This window comes from Atractosteus spatula, chromosome 15 (assembly GCF_055471065.1).
Source record: "Atractosteus spatula isolate fAtrSpa1 chromosome 15, fAtrSpa1.hap1, whole genome shotgun sequence".
NCBI lineage: Eukaryota > Metazoa > Chordata > Actinopteri > Semionotiformes > Lepisosteidae > Atractosteus > Atractosteus spatula.
The window spans coordinates 20773802-20791588 of record NC_142720.1 but is presented as its reverse complement, the minus strand read 5'-3'; the positions used below and the strand labels follow the sequence as shown (position 1 = coordinate 20791588).

The window sequence follows — 17787 nt, the reverse complement described above, 5'->3', positions numbered from 1 at the left end:
CCCCCTATAACCTTTACAACTCTATGCTTTTTCTAAACAATTTCGGCTGATTCCCCTCTCTTGACTTGCTCTGTGACACACTCCCTCTCAAATTAACCTAGCCAGCATATCCTAAAGATGAGTGCTAACCAGAGTACCTGGTGAACAGACAGATGATAGACTCCACAACCAGCTGCACTCCTCCCGAACCACACCCAGGACGCTTGACTGTTAAGGTAGCAATGGCAAGCCCCATGCTGCCCAAACGGGTTGCATTTAAATCGATTAGATCATGTTAGAGAAGTCTTCTTTTCTATTTTATTTTGAAAAAGGGTACAAGAGTATATTTTCATGTACACGTTGCAAAATACAGTCAGCAGTCACTATGTGTTCACTCCAGTAGTGGCTTGGTAACCGGTGCGATAGTAACTGCAGTCTCTCAGCATGGCCTAGGGGTCTGCTTTGCAGTTCCACCATGTAACCACAAGTCAGTAGAATAATTTTGTGCAGATCCTGTGATGCTTTTTAATTATATTATGCTGAGGGAAACGGGAATCCTCAGCACCGCTGTTATTTCCTGGAAGTGTCGATTCCGAAGGTCTCTGCCCTGGATCGGCCCTTTAGTCCTGGGCTGAGCTGATCGGACTGTCGGCTCTCTCAGCGGCTTAATGACTCTTTCAGCAGCTCGTACATGCGCTGGTCCTGTGCACAGACAAGAGGGGCATGTCAAAGGTAAGGATAATGTTTTTTTAAAAAAGGAAATTGTTCCAAAAAAAACTAACCAACCTGAAACTAATTTGCAAAACTGAAAGAACAATGTGTCTTCTGCTGTTTAACCAGCCTGCCCAGAGGTGAGAAATCACGTGTTGGACGCCAACTTCCCTTCCCTATTCTGTGACATTAACCTTGCATTTCCTTGTGTGCCTTTCAGTTCTTAAAGGTGCGCTATTTACTATTCTACATAAATATGTAAGTGCCAGTACAAGGGAGATCATAGAAGTAGACCACATGCATGCTGTCAAGTGTTCCAATAATTCTTAATCAACAATCAATCATTAACTTATTCAGAATTCAGAACATAAGAGATCAAAAGAGTAGTTTGATCTCTTATGTGACAAGATTATCAAAGTGAGGGGCGCTCCACTCAATTTATGGATGAGTTACATAATCTATGAACTGCAAATCACATGGCACTAATGCAAATTAAAACTCAAAGATTCAATCAAGCCCTCCACCCAGAAGGCTTTTACCAGAACACCACAGCTCACAGGAAAAACAGGTTTTGAAGCTTGTGCTTCTGCTTCACAAGAGCTAGCAAGAGTATTGCAGCAGAGAATCAGAGGCAACTCAATATGGAGGCAATACTGGGTAGCAAGAATGAAGAACCCTCTTATACCTGGCTGTTGTCTGAAAGATAGCAGTACATCACAGGGTGATTCCTTACTCTCAGAAACTGCAGCTCCCAAATTCAGCCCACAGCCCACAGCCTTTGTACTTTTAATCACACTTGAAACTGATATACCTATAAGAAGTTATTAGTTCCATCCATCCAATTGGGGGTCGTGGGGGAGATGGAGCCTCTCCCGGCAAACAATGGGTACAGGCATGATTCACTCTGGATGGGATGCCAGTCCATCACAGGACACACACACACACACACACACACACACTTCCCAGAAGCCAATTAATCTCCCAGTATCTTAAGACTGCGGGAGGTAACCGGAGCACCCAGAGGAAACCCACGCGCACACACAGGGGGAACATACAAACTCCATGCAGACAGTGCCCCAGGTCCAGAATTGAACCAGGGCCCAAGTGCTGGGAGGCAGGAATGCTAACCACTGGGCCACTGTCCTGCCCCACTCTGTCAAAAAAGTTCATATTGCCTGTCGCTATTTTGAAACAGATTCCTGACCCACGCTGTCGGGAGAAGGAAGGAGTACTGTACAGCACTTCCGAACGGCCAATCCTTCTTACCACGGCATGTGGAATGCAAACCTTTCCAATAATCTGGGGCATGCGTTCATACCAAAACAAACATTTTACAAGTTTCACACTTCAAAATTAGAGACAGGCAGGAACAGAAAGCAAAACTACCCAGATAAAACAGCAAAACAATGCCAGATATTCAGTGATGATACAGTAAGTGCCAATGACAAAAAGCGTCTGAAGATAAAAGGAAGGGTGACTGGTTTTAAAAGAGTGGATCCAGATTTGTTGTTGTAGAAGAAATCCTTCAAATAGGCCCTGGGCTTCCATACACACAATAAGCTGTACCGGCCACAGGCAATTTTAAGCCCCTTCCAAGCCCTGCCCCCACTCCACTGTAGCACACGATGATCAACAGGCTGATGGAACTCTGCGGTACCGCATGTGCTGACTGTGTCACCCAGTAGGTGGTGCTCATGCCTCACATGAGCCTTTAACTAACAGTGACTCCTTTTACAGAGCACCATTCACAGGAGGGTGAGGGGAAATCAAAACTCTAAACAGCGAAGGAAACACTCAGTGAGGAAGGAGAAATCTATCGGATAGCATGTACATACTACACTTTGTACAAGAAGGCAAAGCCAGAACATTGTCAGAACGTGTGCCTTATGCATGCAACATTTCTTCCAACAAACGTGTGATCAAAAGTGACAGCATCTCCAAGAGCGTATTCTGTAAAATGATTTAGGTACACTGCTCGCTGGCTAGAGACACGTACAACCAACCTCCTTCACTAAGAAACCAGTAGCAGAAAGCTGTGTCTCCCATAGATACAAATGAGTGTGAATAATGACCGATCGCGAGAATCCAACCAATCTTCTACCTTAGAAAGCTTGGTTCACAACGGTAACCTCTGGAGAAAACGCCCTACGTCACTGAAGACTATAAAAAGAAAAACGAGACCAGGTGTCTGCAGGTACAGATCCGCAGTCACGGCTCACCTTTTTCGATACGGATGGCTTCACCTTCTTGAGGGCGTCTTGGAAGTTCTGTCTGCTGACCCTGATGTCCACCACTGGAGCTGCAGGAGAGAGTCCATTAGGAACAGCCCTTTCAACCCGTAACCCCTTCCATCGCCTCAGATCCTGCAAGTGCCCCACCACCTTCAGACCCTGTCCAAACATCATTTTACACGTCCGCGCTGAATTCTTCAGTATCATTTCTGCTCAGCTTTCTATGCAGTAGGGGTGCCTAAAGGGAGCATTCATTCATTTTTAACAGTAAATTAAAAAGCGGTCAACATTTTTCCTGCACCAGGAAAGGTGCTTTATAAATATCAGCCAACGGAGCCTTGAACAAGGCACCCTCTTCTCACGCCTTTTATATTCCCGGACGTGTAGAACATGACGGCAAGCTGTTAAGGAACGGCGGAGGCGACTTCCCCTCCCGGGCCGACTCATTGTAACGCCAGGAAAAGAGACGGGGGCAGGAAGGAAGCCCCTCGTGCATTCGCTCTGGCGCGGCGGCGGCGCACTCACCAGCAGCAGAGGCGCGGGGGGTGAGGTGGACCCGCAGCGCGTTGATGGAGGCCTCCCTCACCAGCGCGGACAGATCAGCCCCCCTGCACAAACACACAAACACACACACACACACGCAGAGTCAAGCCCGTCCGTGCCGCGGAAGATGACCAGCGGGCTACAGCGTCCTCGTCCACACATCGGGCGAGACGCGATGAATTCGGGGAGCTTAAAGGCAGACAGGCGGAAGGGCCAGGCCGTACGTTTATAACCATCGCCTGCTTATTCGATTAATCAGGGAAAAAAAAAGATGAACTGGGACCACCTGCTCGGGATAAACAAAACTGCTCTGTGTGGAAAGGGCTGACGTTTCACAAGACAAACGGCACTCTGTGTAAGCAGCAGCTGGGAACAATGACTGATCTATTCCTAGCTGACACACTGCTTTTTACCACGCGAGTCGTGTTTCATGCCCTTGCACTTATTGAACGGGGCTGCTTCATGTCTTTCCATCTCGCACGAGAAGACTGGCATCCGTTTTCCGGTTTTCCCCACGCGACAGAAAAGAATGTAATCCCAGACGTACGTGAAGCAATCGCAGCGCTCGTCGGAGGCGATCTCCTCTAGGCTTACATCCTCTTCAAGCAGAGGCCTCTTCCCACCCTGGCGGAAAACAAGCAGCACTGAGAACTGTGACCATACTCGGCCTTCATGTTTTAAGAAGTGTTTGTCTTGGGCACGATGCCACCGTGTGCAGCTGAGCGATTTTTCTTGTCTCCCATATAAGAGATCTTTTTAACTAACTTTTTGTCAGGAGATGTCTTTGATCTCCACATACTGTCATTCCAAAACACTCCATCTAAACGGAATGTGTTCCAGTCTGAACTCTGCAAAGTCAGGTGCTGGCATAGATCAGGCACGCCTCAGCCTGACCCCCCAGCGCTTGCCAACGGGTCCCACCTTGGTGATCGTCTGCAGGATGGCGAGCCGGTCCGCAGCGGGCGGCAGGCCCACGTACAGCGTCTTGTCCAGGCGACCTGGCCGAAGGACCGCAGGGTCAATGATATCTGTCACAACAAAGCAAAAAAAAAAACAGTTATTTCTGGGACACCATAACCTGAGTAGTGCATTGACTTTGTCTGAGATATTCTGTCACACATGAATTATGGAAATGACTATTCATCAGTTCTTGCCATGTTACAATGGTGGGGGCAGGCATCTGAGGCGTCTTCTTTTTCAGCTTCTAGAGTAATTAATTTCAAAGTTAGCAGCCACAAACAGGCAATTCCGTCAGTAGGGCTCATCATTGTGACCAATGAAACAGATGAAGAAATAAAGGTTGTGTTAAGAGTATGCGTTCACCATGAATTATGGCAACAATATGAACTGAATTATGAATTACTTGATGGGTAAGTATGTACCCTGTGATTAACAATGTATATATATATAGTTATGCATATAACTGACATATTTAAAATGTCTGTTCTCTTAGACATCAACATATTTTAGATTATATGCATTTCCTAATAAAAATGCACTGTTTTCATCTTCCGTTTGTGAATGCGCCAATATTTTCAGAAAACAAATGTCTTCATTAACAATTATTAGGTGTTTACCCTGAAGTCAAGCAGTGTGGAAGCAGATTTTTATTACAAGAGAGTTAAAACTTTTGTTTTAAGAGTTCTTTGATAATGTATCTTTTGCTTATTCTGCACAGTGGGTTGTGCTCAATTTGTTGATAAGGGTGTTCTAATCAAGCGTGTGGCTAAAGTTATCACTAAATGATGGTTCAAAGTCCAGAAGTCAACCACCGCAACAAAACTAGGCATCTTTTAGATTAACAAAATATAATCACAAGATCTTACAAAACTGGACTCCAAAGTATCTTATAAAAAGGAGGAACAAGCAGCTGACAAGATGACAAAACCCGGCTTGCACACCCCTTTTCCACTGGCACACCGCAGGTATGAGCGCTCGGAATGGTAGTGGTCCAAATGGCTTCCACGGGCCGGTTCAGATACCAGCCAGAACCAGCCTGTGGAACTGCAGCCTCCCATTTGGTACCATTGGAAGTGGGCCAGGGCACGAGGTTAACAGCTGCTGTCCTTGCACTTCTTCAGTCCAGTAGAGCAGGGAGAACATAACATCAGCCCTGGTCTGCTGAAGAAGTGCATTCAAGAAGAGCTGGGACCTGCGATCTGAATTGGAAAAGCTTATGCTCACATCTGTCAGGGAATTAACTAAATTGCTGTGAAAAAAAAAGTTTATTTGTGTGCTATCAGCAGGTCACTACAAGATGCTTTTCTTCCCGGCCGCACGGCATGTACCCCGGCTCAGGATGAGGCGTGGACAAACACCTGAGCCGGAGGTGCAAGGTCCACATCTGCTCGGCTTGGGCGCGCCCGTGGAAAAGCGGTTTTGCAGTGTCCGGTTGCTCACCTGGCCTGTTGGTGGCAGCCATGATGAAGACCTGTTTGCGTGCCTCCAAACCGTCCATCTCCGTGAGCAGCTGGTTGACAACGCGCACGCTGGCGCCGGACTGACAGCAGCACCAGGGGCACGGCGAGGAAGAGCACAGGAACACAGGAAGAGGCAGGGGGAGGCCGTGAGGCCCATCAGTCTTGCACATTAACAGTTTGACACAAAAAAACACACCCTTTTCGTACCCAACAGAAACAAACCTCTATTCATAATACAGCTGGTGACTATTTTTTTACATTCCCTTAATCCTATGTAGCCCCACTAAAGCCACCAGCTTCTAAATCCTAAGAAATGACTGGAATGCCATTAAAATACCCCCGGCGTTCCCATCACCCTCTTGCCGGAGCCCTGTCCTGCGCTTGCCAGTGACCAGACTTTCAGAAAAGCACAAGCCCCCGTGTGGGGGACTGACCTCGTGGTCGGAGCGGCGCGGACAAAGGGCATCTATTTCGTCAAAGAAGATGACACAGGGGGCAGAGTTCCTCCCTCTCTGGAACACCTGGCGGACGGCACGCTCGCTCTCGCCCACGTACTGGAGGGACAGCAGGACCCAGACACACACGGCGAGACGCACAGAAGGGGGTGAGAACGGGCCGAGACAGTCATGCTACTAAACAGGGCTGATGTCAGCATGCAGCCGCTCTGCTATCTAGAAAATGTTATCTTTTACAACATGTTGTAAATGCTTCCTGTAAGCATCACATTTTTATTACCCAGTTGGCTCTTTTGCTCAATAGCTGAGTAAACTGTTTACCTATTGTCCTTCTAAATAAAAGTGAAGTGCCAAGAGGTCTCCGTTCTTCCCCTCAGACCAGCAGCACTTTATTCTGTATCCAGGGTGGAGCAGGGAGTCCAGCAGAGATGCACAAGGGAAGCTCATGGAGAGGCAGAAGCACAGATCCCCAGAGCCCCTGTGATCCCTGTAAGAGCCTCCCTGCTCTCTTCCCATCTGGGAAACAGCTTCAGCTTTTAAAAACACATCAATGTCACGCGCTGAACTGAGCTATTTATCTGCTCTAGCTAACAGGAAGGTCTCTGTGTGTTGTGTTTTTTAAAATTCATAGCTAACATTTAAAAAAATATTATCAAGTCTGTTTGAGTGACCTTCAACTTACACAACGAACTTAAATTATGAACATTTCTTTTGATCAACTATGTGTATTAAGCTTAACTACTGTAATACTGTATGTTAAATTATTCACAGTTGGGACTGAAGGTCGAGGCCAAAACAACACATCCTACTGCATTACATACCAAGTAAAAATATTTCATCAGCCTCTCCTGAAGTATGCTACACTGAACCCAAACTGATCCTGAACTTCATTTTCCAGCTTCAATTAATGTCTCACACCTTAGATTGAATGTACCTCCTGATAGAAATGGTGTAATTTTGTTATTCTGTTTGGGATCTCTCTCATGGGGCTTTGTCAGTCTGATTTTTCCCTCTATGATGGGCCACAATTGGCCCTGGTGCTATGCAAAACCGAAGGAAACAGAAAGGAAAAACTATCTCTGGGAGCTGTATCACACCAACCCCCTCTGGGATGTAAGAAGTATAAGAGTTAAGTAAAAATACTTTCCCCAGCGTTCAATTCCTTTTTTATTTTTGTCTTAATTACCCAAGACAATCCCACATTTTTTATTTCCAATTTTAAAAACTCTTAAACTACATGATCTTTTGATTTGATTAAGGACAAATCTGCATGTTTGTGTTGCAGTGCCAGCAGCTCACTGAAACCACAAAGATCATATGAATCCTGATCAAGAGACAGTTTTGGGGTACTGGTCAACAGCTAGCACTCACTTGCAGAAGCTTAAAACAATGTCTTTCTGTTCTAGTAATCTTGTAGGTAAAAAAAAACACCTGATTTAATCTACAGGGATAAAGGCCCACATTTTTTTTAGAAGTTTAAACTCTAGAGGAAATAGAGAGGACATGCATTTCTGTAAAGACTATGTAACATACTCACCATGTTTAACAATTCAGGGCCCTTGACAGAAATGAAGTTCAGACCAGACTCATTGGCAACTGCCTGGCAAGCAAAATATAGACATGATTAATCACAGAGCAAAGCCAAGTTTCAAGTCTGACAGTCAATTGTCTATAATAAGACTGGGTGATATTTACAAAACATGAACAGCACTCTTTCATGTCTGATTACTTGTATGTTTCCATTTTAATGAAGCAAGAACTGTAGAGATGTAAAGAAGTCCTTCAGAACGTGTTGTATAATTGACAACAACAGGAAGTGCTGTGTCTGTCGGACACAGTTAAAGTGGCAGCAGGCGTGGAGTAAGATGTGAAAGGAGTTACCTTGGCCAGAAGGGTCTTGCCGCAGCCCGGCGGTCCGGCGAGCAGGACGCCCGCTGGGGCACTGAGGCCCAGGGCTCTGAACTGCTCCGGGTTGCGCACTGGAGCCTGCAAGACAGCACACAGCATGATTTAAGGTCATGCAGGTGTATCACTGGCAGTGTGGTTGTTGACACAACAGCCTCACAGCTCAAAAAGGGTCCTGGGTTTATTTCCAACTTGTCTGGGAGCAGATTTTTCTCCCTGTGATCATGAGAGTTCCTGTTTCCCATCTCCCTGTGGCGTGCCAGTTAGGTCTGATCGTCTGCTCTGAAGTGTTCAATCAAGAGTGTTTTTTAAAAGAGAATTAATACTCGGGGTATTTGTTCCCAGGGCGAACAGCACTGGCTATGCAACAACAGAGAAACAGAATCAAGTAAGCTCAGCAAGACAGGCTCCCTCACGATCCCCCTGATGTCGTCCTACATCCACAGAGCGCAGTGCATCCGAGTCAGAGACCTGAGGCCCTGAGCACAGCCTACTCCCGGTGGGCTCAGTGAAGAACCACAAGCAGGATCACAAGCTTTACCAGGATAGCCATGGTGAGCTCCTCGCGCACGTCCTGCAGCGCTCCGATATCGGCCCAGGTGACGTCGGGCACGGTTGCAAAGCCCTCTCTCTTGGCGGAGGGCTGCACGGAGGACAGCGAGGCTCTGAAGTCGTCCATCTCGATCGTCAGCTGGCCCAGCTGCTCCTCGCTCAGCACACTGTCACTCTTCAGCAGAGCCAGGAGCCGGCACAGCTCTGCCTGGTGACGCATAACGGAGAGGAGGGTGGCAGGGCAAGAGAGGCGTGAGAGAGAGAAAACCAGGGGAACCACATGTCGCCCTCCTCTGCTGCTGCAACTGCTACTTTCAAGCCTCACATGAAAATAAATGTGCACAGATGTTACCCCCCCCGCAATAAAGATCTAAACATATACATAGACAAAAACACTAATAACCAGATCACTATAGAAGCTGCAACTTTATCAGTCCTGGAAGATGTGGGACCCCCAGTCTTGGATGTGCTAAAATTCTAATCTATTGGAACGATGTATGCCTTTGTTAGCTTTGAAAGGTATAGATGATACAGCACCACCATTCATGTATACTGCACAGTTCTCAAATGAACGCTTTGAGTTTTGTAAACAATTTAGTTATGAATGTTAAGGATCTATCAAGAAGGTGATCATACCCTTGGAAAAGTCTAGTAGCCCAACTATACACCAGAGTGTCCTGATCACAGGTGTTCTTCCCTTATCATTCTCCATTCCCATCTTGAGGGTGATCTATCATGGTGAGCAGGACACAGGAGTCTCTTCTGACTGTAAACGGGAGGGTACGCTCACCTCTGCCGACATGTCCTTGTGCTGAGGCTGCACGCTTGCCCCCTCGGTACACCTGCTGTCTGCCTGCCCCTGTCCCTCTGCCCCCTGTGTCGGCTTGTCCCCGTCCTGCATCTCAATCAGGATCCGGTTGATGGCGTTCATAGCTGCCTCCCTGCACAGGGCCATCAGGTCCGCGCCCACGTAGCCCGGGGTGAGGTGAGCCAGGGCCTGCAGGTCAAAGGCCTCTGGGAGTCTCAGCTTCCGGCACAGAGTCTGCAGAATCCTGGAGACGGGCAGAGCCACAGAAAAGAGCAATGAGCACGGCAGTGACGGCGGAAGGGGAACGAGAGAATAAAATAAAGAAATACAAGAGAGGAAAAAAAATAAGAAGGAAAGGAACAGAGAAACACGCTTGAAAAAGACAGAAGGCACAAATAGGAAGCATGGGAAAAAAACAGAAAGGAAAAACAAAAAACACAGGGCGGGAAAAGAAAAGAAGGCAAAGAAAATTTAAGAAACGGATAAAGTTAAAAGGCGGGGCCAATGCAAAACAGGAAGAGGGGAACAAGATAAAAAAGAGAGCCCGCCTTGGGCACACGGTCCTGCCGTCACCTGAGCCTGGCTCCCTCGTCCGGGATTCCCAGGCAGATCTCCTTGTCGAAGCGTCCCGCTCGGCGCAGGGCAGGGTCCAGGGAGTCGGGGCGGTTCGTGGCGCCGATGACCAGGACCTGCGCCGGGACCGACAGGGTCCCGAGATCTGTCGGGGGTGGGAGTTAAAGGCAGAGGGGCTCAGTGAGGGGTGACGTGCTCGAGTCGGAAGGTCAGGGCACGGCGGCTCAGCGGCCCAGGATCCTACCATCCATGCAGGTGAGCAGCTGGGCCACCATCCTGCGCTCCATGTCCTTGGACGCCACCTCTCTCTTTGGGGTGATGGCGTCGATCTCGTCGATGAACAGGATACAGGGTGCGCTGCTCTGGAAGAGCAATCAGGAGACGGGCACTGTCCCTCAGGTTGCTTAACAATACACAAACACTGTAAGGAACCGAATCCGAAGGAAGAAACAGAACGGAAACACTGAATGACCCGAAGGCTAAAGAAAGCACTCATTTCAAAAAGAGCTGAAAATACAATACAATAAATAATAATAACTCTAAGGATTAGGTAACTATCTCTATTTGTTTTTTATAGGTTGTAGGTAGATTAAATCTATGGTAAGATACACGCCTCAACTGTATGTTTGGAATGTATCTCAAGTTAATTACTTTAATCCTTATGGATTTTAATTACCCCAAGTCATTTTGCTATAAAGTTACATTTAACCTAGACTTATAAGGGGACCCTTTGTGCTATCTTTGGTTAGCTACAAGTGAAACACACTCAATCTCACCTACTGTATGGTCCCAAACTCAACTCTATACCATTAAGTCTTAGGGGAAAGGCTTCCCACTAATTTGCATGTGCTGATTTTACACCCTAACAGTCCCGAACCCTTAATATTTACAATGCTTTATGAGGAAAAATACCCCTTTATATATTGTGACCGTCTGGTTCCTAACCCTGACATACAGTCTGCATCCAGCTGACCTGGAAGAGCAGCTACGAGGCCCGTGAGTCCATTCAGGAGAGAATGAGGAAGTGCAGACTTCTCTGACCATTCCAATTGCCCACACTCCACTCGTCTTTTACTATGGCGCAGTCAAGACAACCCGTGATCGGAGGTTCGGTGCCAACTGGACAAGAGACGCCAAGAGGTTGCCTGCGGAGCCCTGGCCAACTAATTCCACCCCAACCTCAGAGCCCAGCTTGAACCCGGGATCACAGAGCTCAACCCGCACTCGGAAGATGTCTGTATTGGTAACAATGCTGCCATCAACACTGTCTTGAAAATCTTCTGAGAAAGGTACCCCAGGCCCCCCAAAATAAAGCAAGAGCCCCTTTGCCCATGCCCAGCCACCCGACCTTTCGCCCCGCCCTCGTGAAGCGTGGCACTGGGGGGACGCTCACCACAGCCTGGTCGAAGAGGTCTCGCAGTTTCTGCTCCGACTCCCCCGACACGCCCGACACCAGCTCTGGGGCAGACACCTTCAGCAGGGGGAGCTCCAGCTCCTGGAAAGCACAGCACAGTCACCTCCACACCCTGAGCAAAAACAAGCTGGACCTGGAGCCCGAGTCCTGTGCCGAATGGGTGGCTCCTGCTGGTGGCCCTGAAACAACGCTGTCTTTGGGTTTTTTCTTCAGTCGAATTCTTAATCAGATTCCAGTTTTCTGTGTGGGGGGTGTTTCTAAATTACTTTCAGGATTTAAAAGGTCGGAACGGATTTGTCATTTCTGAGGTTCAGAACTGCCCTCATTAGGGCGTTTTGGCTGAAATGTAACCAACCAAAAAAAGCTTATTTTAGGTAATTTCCCACCCTAATTTGTTCATCAATTCCTTAACTAGTAAAGGCTGTTTAGCCATTAACAACAAGCAAACAGAGGAGAGGCTGCCTGCAGTTGCTGGAAACAGCACCTTGACGTATTGTTTTTTTGACACTCAGGTGTAAACTGAGGAAATAAAAGTCTAAACAAGCAAGGGGCTCAATGAAGTCCTCAATCGGCACTAGAGATTTTCTAGCTCAGCTGGAATGAAAAGCAGCAGACACTTTGCTCCTGCAGGAGGGGGCTGGGAACCACTGTAGTAGACAGCAAGCAGATTGTTACCAGCGCACGTAGTGTGACACTCCCTTCAGAGCCTCTCGGGCCCTGGCAAGCGCTGTGTGAGTCCAACCCTTACTGCTGTGCACCACATCAAACAGCACAGGAGAGGGAGCTGGCACGCTGCCCAACCCCTGGACCGAAAGGGCTCGCTGTGGCCCTCGCAGGACCAGCCATGGAAGAAGTCCACACGCGTCCTGCCGGTCACGGAGCGCAGTGCATCCGAGCCAATGAGCACAGCCTACTCCCGGTGGGCTCAGTGAAGAACCACAAGCAGGATCACGAGCTCTACCAGGATGGCCGTGGTGAGCGCCTCGCGCACGGCCTGCAGCGCTGCGATATCGGCCCAGCTAGCGCCTGCCTGACGGGCGAGAATGCCAGCAGTGGGCCTGGGCCTGGGCCATGTGCGGCAGGCGCTCACCCCAGCGATAGCCTGCGCCAGCAGGGTCTTCCCGCAGCCCGGCGGCCCGTGGAGGAGGAAGCCCCGGGGGGGCACCACGCCCAGCTGCTGGTACACCTCGGGGTGACGCATGTGGATCAGCATCTTGCACACCTCCTGCAATACAGCGGGACCGCAGTCAAGACCCAGCGCTTCCGGATTTCACACATCAAAATAAAGTTTATCATCATCATCAGTGGTAGTGGACAGGTAGTGGTAGTATCACACGCGTCGCACACGGGGAAGGAGAGCTCGAACCGGAATGCTTTTGTCACTGCTGTCACTTCTGGCATGAACTTCTTCACGCAAGCAAGACGGGCAGCAAGGTCTCGTCTCATTTGTCATCCTTTATGTTGTTTCGGGACACAAACAGAACCAATCAGGGAAATGTAAGGAGAGGCATTAAAAGCATAACAAATGGCACAGCTTTTGACATCTATCCAGGAGCCAAAACAAACAGCAACAGAATTAGTACGACGCTTTTAACCTCTTCTCAGCTCAGAACTGATGACTCACTGATCTGCAGATGAAAGACCTTTTCACCAGCTCGTCTATAAGCTCACCTTTAACGTTTCTTCATTGCCTCCTACATCTTCAAATTTCACAGTGGAGAACTGGAGGTCTGGGGATTTACTCTTGACTAAAAAAACAGAAATGATCAGGGTCAAAGTGAATGCATTTCTTCTTATTTTAATCATTTATAAATGTCATGTTTCTAAATAAAAAATAAACTATTGAGATCTCTATTTAGAAGCATTCACGAGAGTTTTTTGGGGCAAATCCTGTGAGGCAAATGTGTCAAAATTTTGTTTATCCCAGCTTCTTTTTTTAATTCCTTCCAGGACAGGCTGTGATGATGTGATGATCGGTTTAATGTAGTACAGCCTTCTCCGTTTACAGCACAGGACATGGTGCAGCCTTTACCTTAATTATTGAAGACGGAAGGTATTGCATGTTATCTCAGAGCACAGCCAGAAATGAAGAATCTGCTGTAATGGATTCATTCAGATGGATCTGCAGGGGTTCATTTTACTATCGTTTTAAAAAGAATGGACTCCGTTGAAGCAAGGAGGCATTAAGAAATTAACTGCCACAACAGCATCACAAATCTGTGGCCCTCTTTTAGGCAGTCAAGAAATTAACAATACGACAGTCATCATACATACTATAATAACAGCATTACTGCAACACATTTAATTAACTTACAAATAACTCACATACTACAAAAAAACAAGAAAACAGTGACAGGTCTATTAATTCCTGGGCACTGATGAACTGCTATCTTTTACCTTTCTTGCCCACTATGCTGGACTCAATCTCTCCATCTGTTCCCTGGGGTTCCCCCTCTTTTCTTCGCTTTCCTTTCTTCAGGGAGGCTTTCCTCCGTTTCTTTCCCGACTCCAGGACAGAGACATCCGGGGGCTTTTGCGTTAGACAGAAAAGATAAACCCATACACATACAGAAACACACACTCGTTCGAGCGGACAAAAAAAAAAACTGCTGGAGCTACTATCAGCCTGCTTACTGGGGTTATAAAACACCCTGCTGCACATAGCATCAGATGCTCTTGCACAAGCCTGGACCCAACAAGGGACTTCATCAACATCCTTGTATATTACTCAGGCGAGTCTCAGGGCTGCAGCCTTCCTGGCTCTATGTACAGATGTACTGGCACTGGCAATGGGAGCCTCACCTCTTGTAGAGACCCGAAGTCTTATAGATACTAGTCGAAGAAGAGATTCTGTCCTTCAGCGAGGAGAGCTGAAGCATGAATCTAATTCCTCTCACTTGCACCAATGACGTAGGCAAGGCTAGGGTTTGTCTCCCTCACTCTCAGATGTCACCAACACACAAACACAGTTTCTGGAACCCGTCCCGGTCCGTGTGGAAGGGCGAGGGTCCGCGCCCCGAAAGGCCGATGCTGTTCCACAGGCCTCACTCAGCAGCCTTACCCCCGGGGTGCTGGTCTCCTGGACGTCTTCACACAGGTCGATCAGAACGCTCTCGCTGGGGGCTGTGTCGATGAACCAGCCACCGCGGGACACCCTGGTGCCGAGGGGGGTGCTGTCTGGGGCGGGCGTGGGAGCAGGGCTGTCTCCCGCCAGCTCCCTGGACACCGGAGTGCCACGCTCTGGAGTGCCCTTCCGGTACAGAGACAGCAGAGAGCTGTTCATGTGGTTGGTGGGCTGTGGGGACAACAGCAAAAACAACCCTCAGAGCTGTAAGAGTTGGCCAACATCACTCACACCTCTACAAAGTCCACACTTCATGAAGGAAACTATTATTATCATAAGAAAGAAGTACTACTTCGCAGCTCGTGTGTAACAAAAAAAAAAGAAAGTGAACTACTGGTAAATTACCAAAAGAGAATAACAATGCATTAATCAGATGTAACAAGTTATTCATGGAACTGGCAACCAGGTGATTAAACAACCAGCAAAAAACACCAGCAGATTCTAATTAAAGTACCGGGTGTTCAAGCTGATCATCTTCAGTATCAGTTGTGTCATCCGTGAAGCTCTTGTCCTCCCTGTTGGAGAATAATATCAGCCTTTATACACGGCCCTGAAGCACAAACAGAAACCTCTTTACAAATTGGATTGAATACTGCTTAATGCAGGCGATTTCGATAAGAACACTTTCAGAGCAGAAATGCAGTAAAGTCTACAGCAGGAAGCTTTCAAAATGTATTCATTTAATTTGGAAAGCTCCCTTCAAGCCAGTTATTTCAAAGTGATGAAAAATCTCCTTAACAAATGAACTACACAAATCAGATCACTACCCAATCTTAACATTCATAGGAAAGTCTTGGCATCATTATCAACAGAAGCTTACATTTGAATTTGAAAGTAGTTAATCAATGGATGAAAAGATGACATCATACCCATCGGCTTGCTGGCTGTGCCTGGCTCTCTTTGCCAGATGCTCGTTCTCTAGGGCTGTGATGTCTGTCTCATTACATATTGCAGCGTACACTACCAAGACAAGGAATCCCATTGTAGTCAATACAAGTACGGAAATGTTAGCCTCAAGCTTGTGAAGGGCTGACCTCTGCTGCTCTGACGAAGAAATCACATCCCAATTACAATCCCAAAATAGAAAAAGATTTTAGAACATCTTTCATTTATTCCAGTCAGTGAGCAACTCTAGCCCTGGAGATTTTCACTTTTTAATTTCAACAATGGTGATGATTGAGTGAAAGTATTGATTTTTAACCCCTTTTCTGAATTCAGGCGTGTCATTTATATGATATACAGTGAGCAAAACTCTTGTTTCAGCTAGATTTTAAAATGTTCTGCTACAGCTTCCCACTTTTCCAAAGCCATGATGCGCAGACGCAGGTGAAAGTGCCCGTGTCAAACTCTCAGCGCTGCGTGGGACTGGCTCAAGTCCCTGAAGTCAATGATTCAGAGCAGAGCTCACACGCAGCGCCCACCACAGGTCTCACGCCAATTCCTAATCACGATACAAATTCTGGACAGATGCGGCAGGACTACTCCTTTCACTAAGGTTAGTGAAGAGCTGCTTCAGTTTTGTAAATTGCGCTGCAAGTAAGCGCAGGCAGGAGGAGGCGCACACGCCGATAACCGGGACTCACCCTTCTCAATCTGGATCCGGAACGCGTTTCTTTTCCGCCGCCCATACTCTGTGCTAGAAGAGACGCAGAAAGAAGACAGACCTGACCCCGCGGCTCGGATGGCTGGAGCAGCCGACGGCGCAGGAGGAGAGCGGCGGTCTCACCTGTACATCCTCTGCAGCTCCGCCGCCGCGGCCGCCAGGTCAACATACGGACTCCCGCGACTGCTCAAGTACTGACGGCGGACAGGGGTGACAGAGCGTCGCGTTAGAAACGGACATTTACAGTTACTATGCTATTCAACAGCCATATTACGCAGCATGTGAACTATCCTGTTACATTAGAACAAAAATATACTAACAATAAACACGGCACGTATTCGAAGCACTTTCTTCTGCTATAGTTTTTATAGTTTGGGATAAAATAGAATGTATCGTTATTTCTGTACAGCACGTGTGATTTTACGTAGCTTTTTTTTTTCGGATGAACTGCCAAGGTGAGAAAAATTACTCTGCTCGTACTCGTCAAACGAATCGCATTTTCACATGCTAATCAACATGCAGCCTCCAGCATGATCAGTTCCCCAAACCTGAAATCCCGTTTGCCTACACGAAGCTGGCTCTAAAATTGATTTAACTTTTTTTTTCTGCCGTATCGTACCTCCTTCACTCTCTGTTTGAGTCTGTTATCAACAAAATACCCCCCTCTGTTCTTCATTTTCCTCTCACGCCTTGCTCGGAGCACCGAGGAAATCCCTCTTTTACAAATTCTGATCCCGCAAGAGCTGTTTTCTCGGCTCCGGTGCTTCTGACAGCTATTTCGTCACGTTTTGGTAGCTTCCTTACGTCCCATTACTGCAGGAAAATGGAGAATGGGGCTTCCAACCCTTCGTGCCTACACCATAAACACCCCTAAAACAGTTGTTGAACTGCACAGCTGATCTTTAAAAAGGCCGGTCGCTTCAGGTACAGAGCAGCTCTCTTTCCTCGTGGAACTCGGCACTTTGTTGAACGCTGTCCAAAACGATGCCTATTAAAAAATGTACGAATGGCAAAGAAAGTTAAGTCAGTATCTTTTAAATAATCAAGTTTATATAATTTATATTTAATTTTCAATTTCTTACTGAGTTAGCTGAAATCTACTGTTGTTTCGAAGATTTCTTAATATATTTCTATCCGGCATCCAGACAGAGAACCCTGACCAGTAGGACCCAGTCTACACGTTTGTGATTGGTCTACGTTAATACGTCATTTCGAGCGAGGCGGGTGTTTGGTGTAATCTATTTTTTTTAAAGTAATAGAACAACGCAGAAAATTGAGGCATCTATTGAAGCAATAACACAACTGTTACAAAAAAGGAGTGTACACGTAGTAATCCTACGTGTTTATGTACTATTTTTGTACATTGAAAATTAAATAGGTATATTTTAAAAACGGTACATAAACATAAAATAACTCTCCTTTAACATTTTGGCAAGATTAGAAAGTTATGACGACTGACAGCTTAAAAC

General features: G+C 47.1%; 1 protein-coding gene across 1 annotated transcript; it reads right to left on the bottom strand.

Annotated features, from left to right (window-relative positions):
- Nucleotides 1-284: 284 nt before the first annotated feature.
- nvl (nuclear VCP like) lies at nucleotides 285-17267 on the bottom strand. The gene is made up of 23 exons (XM_088933953.1): nucleotides 16938-17267; nucleotides 16442-16512; nucleotides 16299-16351; nucleotides 15585-15675; nucleotides 15170-15230; nucleotides 14653-14886; nucleotides 13989-14121; nucleotides 13263-13339; nucleotides 12682-12816; nucleotides 11571-11672; nucleotides 10422-10539; nucleotides 10178-10322; nucleotides 9587-9848; nucleotides 8786-9004; nucleotides 8221-8325; nucleotides 7877-7939; nucleotides 6319-6438; nucleotides 5865-5964; nucleotides 4386-4492; nucleotides 4012-4088; nucleotides 3447-3529; nucleotides 2910-2989; nucleotides 285-681 (listed from the first exon to the last, which is right to left on the bottom strand). Exons 1-23 carry the CDS (start codon nucleotides 16992-16994, stop codon nucleotides 637-639), a joined length of 2538 nt encoding a protein of 845 aa, XP_088790079.1. The 5' UTR covers nucleotides 16995-17267; the 3' UTR covers nucleotides 285-636.
- Nucleotides 17268-17787: the final 520 nt, after the last annotated feature.